The sequence below is a fragment of the Oryx dammah genome, unplaced genomic scaffold, assembly GCF_014754425.2.
Source record: "Oryx dammah isolate SB20612 unplaced genomic scaffold, SCBI_Odam_1.1 HiC_scaffold_27, whole genome shotgun sequence".
Lineage (NCBI taxonomy): Eukaryota > Metazoa > Chordata > Mammalia > Artiodactyla > Bovidae > Oryx > Oryx dammah.
Genome location: NW_024070211.1, coordinates 15798995 through 15810708, shown reverse-complemented (window position 1 = coordinate 15810708; position 11714 = coordinate 15798995). Strand labels below are relative to the sequence as shown.

At 53.1% G+C, this 11714-nt stretch overlaps 1 protein-coding gene across 2 annotated transcripts in view; it reads left to right on the top strand.

Annotated features, from left to right (window-relative positions):
• DIS3L2 (DIS3 like 3'-5' exoribonuclease 2) overlaps positions 1–7341 on the top strand; it is a 362916-nt gene extending 355575 nt beyond the window's left edge. The window contains exons 20-21 of one of the 2 annotated variants that reach the window (XM_040228111.1): positions 1519–1620; positions 2267–7341. In XM_040228111.1, coding sequence (XP_040084045.1) covers positions 1519–1620; positions 2267–2419 — 255 coding nt within the window. In that variant the 3' untranslated portion in view covers positions 2420–7341. The remainder of the gene's footprint in view (positions 1–1518; positions 1621–2266) is intronic. The other variant, XM_040228112.1, reaches the window with a different exon arrangement.
• The last annotated feature ends 4373 nt before the right edge of the window (positions 7342–11714 follow it).

The following is an 11714-nucleotide window of genomic DNA, read 5'->3' as shown; positions in this document are numbered from 1 at the left end:
GGGATGCTCTGGGCTGATTCAGGATGCTCTGGGCCCCAGGGGAGTCGAGATGCTCTGGGTTGATTCAGGATGCTCTGGGCCCCAGGGGGGTCGGGATGCTCTGGGCTGATTCAGGATGCTCTGGGCCCCAGGGGGGTTGAGATGGGCGGGCAGAGGGAGCACCAAGCTGTGTCCACTCAGCACACTTCCTTCCTTCCCACCTGCCTGTCCCTGTTCCCGCTGCGGATCTACTTCATTTTCCCAGCATCTGCTGCAGTCTTGGCCCAGGGACAGCCCTTGTTAGACTCACGAGCAGGCAGGATGGGAACCTAGGTCAAGAGCCCCCATCCCTGTCCACATGGGGTGGTGACACCACACCCCTCACTCACCTGTGGCAGCACCAAGTCCACCAAATGGGCCTGCTGAGACACCCAGCTGTCCTGCCTGGGGCCCGGGGTCCAGGTCAAAGGTCGGCCTTGGGCCTCTTTCCCAAGGACTCAAGCAACCAGAGACCAAGTCCGTCCCAAACCAGTGTAGGTGGCAGGGAAGGCAGGTTTAGGAGAAATTTTTTTTTTTAAGGAACATGGGAAAAGGAAAGATCAGAGAGAATAGCCCGAGGCCATGCTGGAAGCTGTGTCTCCTGAAAAGAAAGAAGAGGCCAGCCTTTGTCTCCGTCCCGCCCTGGAGGCACTCTGTTTGAGGTTCTTGCTGAGGGTAGTTGGTGCCACTTGAGGAACCTGTTCTAGCTGACCTCTGACCGCGGCTGTGATTTCCTGACACCCAAAGCACTTTGGGGAGTGCAGAGCCCAGCACGGAGTGTGAAATAAACACAGTATAAATAAAATGGACTAAAGCAGGGGAGACGATATGGAGTCCAGCAGGAATCAAGTCAGGCGCCTGTTGGGAATTCCCCTGGCTGTCCAGTGGTTAGGGCTCTGCACTTTCATTGCTGAAGGCAAGGGTTCGATCCTCAGTCAGGGAACAAAGGTCCCACAAGCTGCATGATGCAGCCAGGAAAACTTCTGGACTCTTGTCCTGAAGTTCACTGACACAATGGGATTCAGGTCTCGGTCATCTCTGCTCACAGCCCAGCCCCTCCTCTGTCTGTGCTAACAGACCCAGGCTGGGAGGGGTGGCGGCCCTCCAGCCCCAGGTGCCCAGTCCACATCCACCTACGTGGGTAGTCCCTGATGAGACAGACAGGGCCGCCACCTACCCCAGTAACACACGGAGCCCCCAGCCCCTCCCCGCCCCCGTCCCTCAGCGAAGGTGGCCTGTCTTGGTAGCCTCCCCAAAGCGGGCCAGAGGCAAGAGGCGAGGATTGGAGGGGTCCTCCCCCATCAAAGGTCAAGCAGCCCAGAGCCAGGCGGCAGGGCGGGGAGCTCCATCACGGGTCAGTCAGAGGTGGGCCAAGGCGGGGACTGCTTCCAAGCACTGGGGGAAGGGGGGACCTTGCAGGGTCAGAGGTTAAGAGGCGGTGCCTGGAGCCTGAGTCCCGAGGTGCAGGCGTGTGCATCACCCCCGTCCCCCCACATACAGATGCTGCCCCTGCGGTCCCACCATTTCCAGAAGGTGGGCAAGAAGCCGGAGCTCACACTCGTCTGGGAGCCCGAGGCCTTGGAACAGGAGCCAGTGAAGCAGGTGAGGCGAGGGTGGGGGCCACCTTCCCAGATCCGCGCTGTGTCCCCGTCCGCCCAGCTGTTTGGCAAGCCGCCTCCTGCCTCATGGGGTGTCCTCTTCAGCACTCCCCTCCTAGGTCCCCTGCCCCCACCCTGCACTCAGCTCCCCCCCAACCTTGGGTGGGAACTCAGGTTCCCCACCTCCCCACCCTGTGGGCCCGGCCTCCTGGGATCGCCACTCTTGGGGAGAGGCTAGGCCTCTGCCTGCCCCTCTAAAGCAGGGGGTCCTCAGCTTTGGGGTCCTTTTGAGGCTCTGATGAACGCTGTGTAGACCTACCCAGGAGGACAGATTTCACCTACAGTGGGCCTCACAGGCCAGACCCAGATGGTGAAGTTTTCTCCCTGGCGCTGAGCGGCCTCCACCAGGCATTGCACACAGCAGCATCAGGCTCCTTCCCTTCTCCCTCACCAGGACCCCTCGGCCTCCTCGGTCCTTGAACAAGCACAGCTTACTGACGGGTCCGCGGAGGCCGAGACAGGCAGAGCCAGGGCCGCCAGGGCCCAGCTGGGTGCACTGGCAGAGCCGGGCTTTGCCTGAAGCCCCAGCCTCTGCTGTGCCCCTGGCCGGGCCCTCCCGAGTCACCCTGCCGGGCGCTCCTCACCCTCAGGTCATCACCATCTTCAACCTGGTGGAGGTGGTGCTGCAGGCAGAGGCCACCGCCCTCAAGTACAGCGCTGTCCTGAAGAGACCGGGCACTGAGGGCCTCCTAGACCCGCAGGACCAGCTGGGGTGTGGTGACCACAAGGAGGAGCAAGACTGAAGCCATCAGCCTGGCCACACCCCTCTCCCACCGCCCCTCCGCCCCTGCTGGTTTTTAGGAATAGGACCTTTTGACACCAACGGGGATTTTTTTTTTTTTAATTTGGTTTTTAACAACTCAGGGTTTTGTTTTTATTTTTTTCATCCTGTTCTATTTCTGCAGTGCAGTTTTTAAGCTGGAGGGGGTAGAGGGTGGGGCTGGATGGATGGAAGGCTGAGGCCTGGCTGGTGCTCAGCTGCCCAGAGCTAGACCCGGTCCTCCCGGAAGCCAGCCCCGCCTTCTGCCCGTTACCCACTGCCCGCCCCTGCCCAGGAAACCAGGGATTTTCAGCAAATCAGTGTCGTGGAATAAAATCAAGTGTAAAGTGCCGTCTGGTGTGTGGGGCGGCTGGATGCCCCTTAGACCCAGGATGTGGGGCCTGGCCCGGCTCCACCCCTCACAGCTCAGCCAGGGCGGCCACCCTCAGGAATCTCCCATCAGGTCCAGGATGATTCACGGAGCTGGCCATGTGACAGATGGATGCCAGGGCCTCAGTCTGGCTGATTAGAAATGGAATTAGAATGCCAGACGGCAAGCGCACCCATCACCCTGAGCAGGTGGCTGTGTCCATCCCGACCCCCCACTTCCTCTCGGCCTGCTGGCCCCCCTTGGCCTCAGGAGGGGGGCCAGGGTCCTGTGACATCCCCACTGCCAAGGCTCTGGAAGGGAAATAGGTGAGGTCTGGTGGTTTGGTGATGGGTGAAGGGGTTTCTGTAGCCTGGGCAGCCTGACTGAGAGCCGGAGGGCAAGACATCTCCACCTGCACCCCACACCCCCACACCCCGCCCAGGGGGATCAGCCTCCTCTCCTCCAGCTGTCCCCAAGGGCCACCCACAGAGCCTGGGACCCGAGGGCAGAGGAAAGCCTCCTCAGAGGGACACCCTCAGGGCAGAGCTGGGTCAGCGTGCTGGGTGGACCCAGGGCAGCGAGGCCCCAGGCCAGACACCCTTCCTCACGACCCCAGAGCCCCGGATCCCAGTGAAGCGTAGCCAGCTTGGTCAGCAGGGAAGGTGTTTGCTGCCTGGACTTGCCGGGGAGGCAGAGGCTGGCCTCGCCCCGATGGGCCCAGAGCCGAGGGACCCGTAGCAGCCCCAGCACCTCCTCCCATTTACAGAAAGGGAGCCGCCCCCAGAAAGGGGGCAGGTCTCCAGCCAGGCCCAGCGTTTGGCACCTGCCCGCCCCACACCCCCGGCCTGAGGGCCCAGAGCAAATGGCCCAGTGCTCTTCCCTCCTGACTGCAGCCGCGTCCTTCATCCACATCTGCTCAGACGGCAGGTGTTGTGAACACCATCCGAGTGCCATGCGCTGGGGCACACAGCCACCAGTCCAATGAGAGAGCCGTTGTGGCCCCTCGCTTGGGGTTAGGGGGCTGTGGATAAAGGCGGTGATGAGACACAAAGCTTGTCAAAGAGACCTCCCTGGTGGTACAGTGGATAGGTACAGATTCCTGGTCCAGGAAGATTCCACATGCCACAGAGCAGCTAGGCCCACCAGCCACGACTCCCGAGCCCACGTGCTGCAGCTCCTGAAGCCCGTGCACTCTGGGGATGGTGCTCCCAGCACAGACTAGCCCTGCTCCCAGCAACTAGAGAGCCCACAGCAATGAAGACCCAAGACAGCCAAAAAAAAGTCAAAAAGGAAGCCTGTCACTCCTTCAGCTGCCCCAGAGCACCTGCGCGTCTCCTCAGGGACCGACCTCAGGGCAGTGTGGGCAGGGATGTGTAGATGCAAAGAATGTCACCGCAGGACAAGGTTCCAGTGAGGCTCAGAGGCGGAGGTGAGTGTTCCCAGCCGGGAAGGCGCTCAGAAAAGGAAAGCGCTGGCCCCTGGGCCACGTGGGTGAAGGAGCTGAGACTCCAAGCTTTCTGACATGAGCCGTGAAGGGCAGAGGTCACCAGGGTCAGAGGGCACCCAGAAGACGGGCGAGGAGACGCTGGTGAGGTAGGAACAGGTAGGTCCCCACGGGCCACCTATACCAGCCCGAGAGCTTGACTCTATGCTAAAGGCCGTCAGAGTCAGGGGAGGATCTCATCGGGGCCGTGACGTGATGTGACCTTTGTCTTTCACTGGTTTGTCAACAACCGTGAGAGCCTCCCTGTGCTCATGTCCTCGGGGAGCGTGGGGTCGGGAGGGGAAGTCGAGTTTCTAGAGTGGCAGGTGGTGAGTGTGGTGTGGACGGCGGGGGAGGAAAACCAGTGCTGAGGAGGGGGCACGTGTGGCTGAGATGCCCAGAAGCTGCCCGGGGCCACTTGTGGGCACCCCTTAAGGCCGGAGTGGGCTTGGTCAGTGAAGGGGGCCTCTGGAGCTGTCTCCCCAGTGGACTCATCTCTTTGTGGGACCTGCTCCCCAGCTTCTAGCCCATTCCTCCCACCTTCTCAGGTTCCTAGGAGCCCCCATTCTGTACCAGGACGTCTCTGATAGGACTCCAGTGGAGTGGACACCTGGCCCATTCTGGGGGTCTCTCCTAACTAGAATTGGGGGAAGGGGTCGGTCTCTCCCCAGGATGGTAGGCTGCAAGATACAGAAGTCTGGGTTTCCAGAAAGTCACTGCGAAAGAAGCAGTGGACACCAGGAGGAAGGGAAGCGGCTCAGAGGAGGGAGACCGAGAGCCACGCAGGCACCGGGTTTCCTCCCCAGGAGACCTGGAGGACCGCCACGTGGGGGGCTTCTCTGCCTTCTGGTGGTTCACCCACCACCAGGAGCCTTCCCGTCAGTTCCCTTCCCCTGAAGCTGCTTCACATTGGGTTTTTTTCTTCGCAGTCAAAATAGGAATCTCCTTAAAGCCTCAGGATGTTACCAAAGGAAACCTGGCTCCCCTCCCCCAGTTCAGTTAGTTCAGTTCAGTTGGTCAGTTGTGTCAGACCCTCTGACCCCATGGACTACAGCACGACAGGCCTCCCTGTCCATCACCAACTCCCGGAGCTTACTCAAACTCATGTCCATCGAGTCGGTGATGCCATCCAACCATCTCATCCTCTGTCGTCCCCTTCTCCTGCTTTCAATCTTTCCCAGCATCAGGGTCTTTTCAAATGAGTCAATTCTTCACATCAGGTGGCCAAAGTATTGGAACTTCAGCTTCAGCATCATTCCTTCCAATGGATATTCAGGACTGATTTCCTTTAGGATGGACTGGTTTGATCTTGCAGTCCAAAGGACTCAAGAGTCTTCTCCAGTGTCGCAGTTCAAAAGCGTCAGTTCTTCAGCACTCAACTTTCTTTATACCAGCGAGCAGCAAAGCCAACCTACTGACATTGCTTGTGCGGAAGCAAAATTTTTTGCAGGTGCCAAGCAAGGAGGAAGGGCAACTCATACTCGAAAGACCCAGACTCCATGATGGCTTTCAGAGGAGGGTTTTAAAGGCAACATCAGGGGTGAGGGTCTGAGGTGCGAGATCCACTCATGGACCTTCTTCTGATTGGCTGGTGGTCCAGGTGCTGTTTGGGGAATCTCGGTCATCAACCTCCTGGTTCCAGGCAGTCTGGGGTCTGACTGCTTGCAGTCAGCATGTGGTCACCATCCTCCACCTGGGCAGGGGCGGGCAGCAGGCGGGCTTCATTCTTGCAGAACAGCTCAGAGATTTGTGTCGGGTTGTTAGGTATAACCTTGAGGAGGAACTAGGTCTTCTGTGACTCTGTTGTTTAAGCTCGTCTTACTTTTCTGTTTTTAAATTTTTATTTATTTGGCTGCACCAAGTCTTAGTTGTGGCATGAGGGAAAATCAGCTGAGGCATGTGGGATCTACTTCCCTGACTAGGGATCGAACTCCAGCCCTCTGCATTCAGAGCATGGCGTCTTAACCACTGGACCACCAGGGAAGTCCCTAAGCACTTTCCTTGCTTGACTGCTTCCTCTGTTTCCACATTCCCTTGCCTGTCTAGTTAGTAACTGCTTGAGTCTGTTTTTTGGATTTCAAGGAAGGCCTGGGAGACTTTCCTCCTACAAACAAGAAGTGGGGGACACAGTGGGGCTTTTGTACCCAGAAAGACTTCACAGCTTCCAGCTCAGTTTCAGTTCCTCGTTTCCTTTGATCCTCTTCAATCCTGAGGGGAACAGGGACAGAACAAGAAAAGGAATAAAGGACTGGGGTGGGGAGATTCATCATAAACACGGCCAAGGAACTAGGTTTTAGGGGTCCTTGGTTTCCGGAAGCTGCCTGTTCTGACCCCATGTCCAGTCCAGCCACTCTGGCTAATGGGTCCCAGAGTAAACCCAAGCTACTCCCTTCAAGTCCCGCCCACCCAAGTCACAAATTTGTGACGAATTAACTGTTGTTCTTCCTCAAGGCTGTTTTGGTTTGTGACACAACCATCAACTGCAGAATATCAATAAATGTAGTTTCACATTGAAAAATGGGGATTCCCTGGTGGCTTGGTGGTAAAGAGTCAGCCTGCCAATGCAGGAGACGCCAGTTTGATCCCTGGTCCAGGAAGATCCCACAACCACGGAACAGCTAAGTCCGAGCACGCGAACCACTGAGCCTGTGCTATAGAGAACGGAAGCCGAAACTGCTGAAGCCCGCTCCCCCTAGAGCCCATCCTCCGCAACAAGAGCAGCCACTGCGATGAGAAGCCCACGCATGTCAACGAGAGAGCTGCCTCTGCTCGTGACGACTAGAGAAGAAGCTGGCAACAACGAAGACCCAGCACAGCCAAGAATAAATAAGTTTTTAAATTGAAAGATGAAAAATATATAATTTAGAAACAGTGGTAAATATCAAAATTAAAACCCAACAGAGGGGAAAATGGTTGCCTCGGAGATGGGAAAAGGCAGTGGGAGAGACAGGAACCTGCTGCTTTGCTTTATTGTAACAAACCTTGTGGAGCTTTGTGATATGTCAAACTACATTAATGTATAACGTGGATAAAAATTAAAGCTAAAACTCAATTTTTTTTTCCTTTTTTGGGTTTCTTTTTCCTTAGCAGAAATGGGCCTACAGTGGGTTTAAAAGGTTTCTTGTACACTCAGCAAGGGGTGTATTAAGCTGTCCATTATTCCAGTAGCCAAGATAAAATTCTCGCTGACAGGAGAGCTGGTATTGCCACTCGGCTAAAATGCTGCCTAAGGTCTTTCTTTTAAAGATTCAGGTAACAGTCTGGGTGGAGACGAGGCCTGGTTGCCTCACTGGAGCCCCTAGGTGCCTTGTTTATTCTGTGTCTGAGCCCAGGCCAGGGCGGTCCCTCAGGTGAGGCTGCCAGCCCAGGGGTGGCGGCTCCACAGAAGAGCTGTGCCTCGGGGGCCCCTGGCTGGAGGAGTTAGTGGGTCAGAGTCATGGACTTCAGGGTTAAATGGAGTGGGAGGTGGGTGGGTGTGGAAGCAGATTGAATGGAAGGAGGAAGGTGCCTCCCACTACAACTCCTACACATTGCCACCTCCAGAGGGGAGCCTGCCTCTGCCAACTGCCTGGCCGAGCCTCTCTTCCACCTAGGCCTCAGCAGCACCCCAGCCTGTGGCAGGCTGAGCCCGAGCTCAGTACTGAGATGGGGCTCCACGGTCATCGGGAGTCCTCCCCAGGGACTTCCCTGGTGGTCCAGTGGCTGACTCCATGCTCCCAATGGAGGGCGCCTGGATTCAATCCCTGGTCAAGGAACTAGATCCCATGTGCTGCAATTAAGAGTTTGCATGTGGCAGCTAAAGATCCCGCATGCCACATCTAACACCCAGCACAGCCAAAAAAAAAAGAATCCTCCCTAGGAATTGGGGAGGGGGCTGTCCTGGTCTGTCTCCTGCCTCGGTGGTGGGGTGGTCCTCTTTCCTCTCCCCACTCCAGGCACCTGAGCCAAGTTCCTCTGTGGAGGAGAAATGCCTGGATGTCTCTTCCTGCTTAGGAGGAATGAACCAGAGGGAAACTTGTTTACACAGACCTTGATTAGGAATTGTAAAACATCTGTTTTCTGGAAATGAGCCGCTATATTTAACATTTGGCCCCTTGTGTGTGGCTTTCTATGGGCTTCCCAGGTGGTACAGTGGTAAAGAATCCTGCCATTGCAGGAGATGCAAGAGACGGGTTCAATCCCTGGGTCAGGAAGATCCCCCAGAGAAGGGGATGGCAACCCACTTCAGTATTCTTGCCTGGGAAATCCCATGGACAGAGGAGCCTGGCGGGCTACAATCCATGAGGTCTCAGAGTCAGATGCGACGGCGCACGCACACACTTGGCTTTCAGACGCTCAGCTTACCTTCAGAATATCAAGTCCTGCCTTCAGGTTAGGGTTCCACCCCTTTCCCACCTCCAGAACTGCCTCTGCACCAGGCCCACGCTAACAGCCCTGTGACACAGGTACTGTTATTTTTCCCATTTTGCTGATGAGGGCATTAAGACTTGAAGAGGTTAAGTGACAAAGAATATCCATAGTAATTGGTGGATGTTGAATGAGCTCAGGCCCAAAATCTACTGATTTCTTTCAAATTAATATTTCTCAAAGCTATAGCTGTTCATATATCACTTTTGGGGGACCACACTCCATGGCTTGTGGGATCTTTGTTCCCCAACCAGAAATCAAACCTGAGCCCTAGCAGTGAAGGGGCCACGTCCTAACTTCTGGACCACTAGGGAATTCCTCACTTACCACCTTAATGAGCGTTTGCCATGGCCACAAGCTGCTTGTACTATTCCTAATTTAATTTTTAATTAAATTGTTTGTTTTTTAATTGAAGTATTGTTGATTTGGGCTTCCCTGGTGTTTCAGATGGTAAAGAATCCACCTGCAATGCAGGAGATCTGGTGATCCCTGCGTTGGAAAGATCCCCTGGAGAAGGGAATGGCTACCCACTCCAGTATTCTTGCCTGGAGAATTTCATGGACAGAGGAGCCTGGTGGGCTACAGTCCATGGAGTCGCAAAGAGTCAGTGCTGTGTTGTATGAAAGCCATTCAGTTATTTATATATATATCATATTTTACATAACTATATATTCTTTTTCAGATTTGTTTCTGTTATAGGTTATTATAAGATTGACTATAATTCCCTGTGCTATACAATAAGCCCTTGTTGTTTATCTATTTTATATATAGCAGTGTGTATATATTAACTCTAACCTAATTTATCCCTCCCCCCCACTTTCCCCTTTGGTAACCAAAAGTTTACTTTCTATGTGTGTAGTCTATTTCTCTTAAATAAGTTCATTTGTAGCTTTTTTTTAGTTTCCACATATCAGTTCAGTTCAGTCACTCAGTCGTGTCCAACTCTTTGCGACCCTATGAATTGCAGCACGCCAGGCCTCCCTGTCCATCACCAACTCCCGGAGTTCACTCAAACTCATGTCCATTGAGTCGGTGATGCCATCCAGCCATCTCATCCTCTGTCATCCCCTTCTCCTCCTGCCCCCAATCCCTCCCAGCATCAGAGTCTTTTCCAATGAGTCAACTCTTTGCATGAGGTGGTCAAAGTATTGGACTTTCAGCTTTAGCATCATTCCTTCCAAAGAAATCCCAGGACTGATCTCCTTTAGAATGGACTGGTTGGATCTCCTTGCAGTCCAAGGGACTCCCAAGAGTCTTCTCCAACGCCACAGTTCAAAAGCATCAATTCTTCGGTGCTCAGCTTTCTTCACAGTCCAACTCTCGCATCCATACATGACCACTGGAAAAACCATAGCCTTGACTAGACGGACCTCAGTCGGCAAAGTAGTGTCTCTGCTTTTGAATATGCTATCTAGGTTGGTCATAACTTTCTTTTAAGTGTCTTTTAATTTCATGGCTGCAGTCACCATCTGCAGTGATTTTGGAGCCCCCAAAAATAAAGTTTGACACTGTTTCCACTGTTTCCCCCATCTATTTGCCATGAAGTAATGGGACCAGATGCCATGATCTTCGTTTTCTGAATGTGGAGCTTTAAGCCAACTTTTTCACTCTCCACTTTCACTTTCATCACGAGGCTTTTTAGTCCCTCTTCACTTTCTGCCATAAGGGTGATGTCATTTGCATATCTGAGGTTATTGATATTTCTCCCGGCAATCTTGACTCCAGCTTGTGCTTCATCCAGACCAGCATTTCTCATGATGTACTCTGCATAGAAGTTAAATAAGCAGGGTGACAATATACAGCCTTGACGTACTCCTTTTCCTATTTGGAACCAGGCTGTCGTTCCATGTCCAGTTCTAACTGTTGCTTCCTGACCTGCATACAGGTTTCTCAAGAGACAGGTCAGGTGGTCTGGTATTCCCATCTCTTTCAGAATTTTCCACAGTTTATTGTGATCCACACAGTCAAAGGGTTTGGCATAGTCAATAAAGCAGAAATAGATGTTTTTCTGGAACTCTCTTGCTTTTTCCATGATCCAGTGGATGTTGGCAATTTGATCTCTGGGTTCTCTGCCTTTTCTCAAACCAGCTTGAACATCTGGAAGTTCATGATTCACATATTGATGAAGCCTGGCTTGGAGAATTTTGAGCATTACTAGCATGTGAGATGAGTACAATTGTGCAGTAGTTTGAGCATTCTTTGGCATTGCCTTTCTTTGGAATTGGAATGAAAACTGACCTTTTCAAGACAAGTGGGTCATGGTGGAGAGGTCTGACAGAATGTGGTCCACTGGAGAAGGGAATGGCAAACTACTTCAATATTCTTGCCTTGAGAACCCCGTGAACAGTTTGAAAGGGCAAAATGATAGGATACTGAAAGAGAAATTCCCCAGGTAGGTAGGTGCCCAATATGCTACTGGGGATCAGTGGAGAAATAACTCCAGAAAGAATGAAGGGATGGAGCCAAAGCAAAAATAATACCCAGGTGTGGATGTGACTGGTGATAGAGGCAAGGTCCAATGCTGTACAGAGCAATACTGCATAGAAACCTGGAATGTCAGGTCCATGAATCAAGACAAATTGGAAGTGGTCAAACAATAGATGGCAAGAGTGAACATCGACATTCAAGGAATCAGCAAACTAAAATGGACTGGAATGGATGAATTTAACTCAGATGACCATTATATCTACTACAGTGGGCATGAATCCCTTAGAAGAAATGGAGTAGCCATCGTGGTGAACAAAAGAGTCCAAAATGCAGTACTTGGATGCAATCTCAAAAACGACAGAATGATCTCTGTTCGTTTCCAAGGCAAACCATTCAGTATCACAGTAATCCAAGTCTGTGCCCCAACCAGTAACACTGAAGAAGCTGAAGTTGGATGGTTCTATGAAGACCTACAAGACCTTTTAGAACTAACAACAAAAACAGATGTCCTTTTCATTATAGAGGACTGGAATGCAAAAGTAAGAAGTCAGGAAACACCTGGAGTAACAGGCAAATTTGGCCTTGGAATAC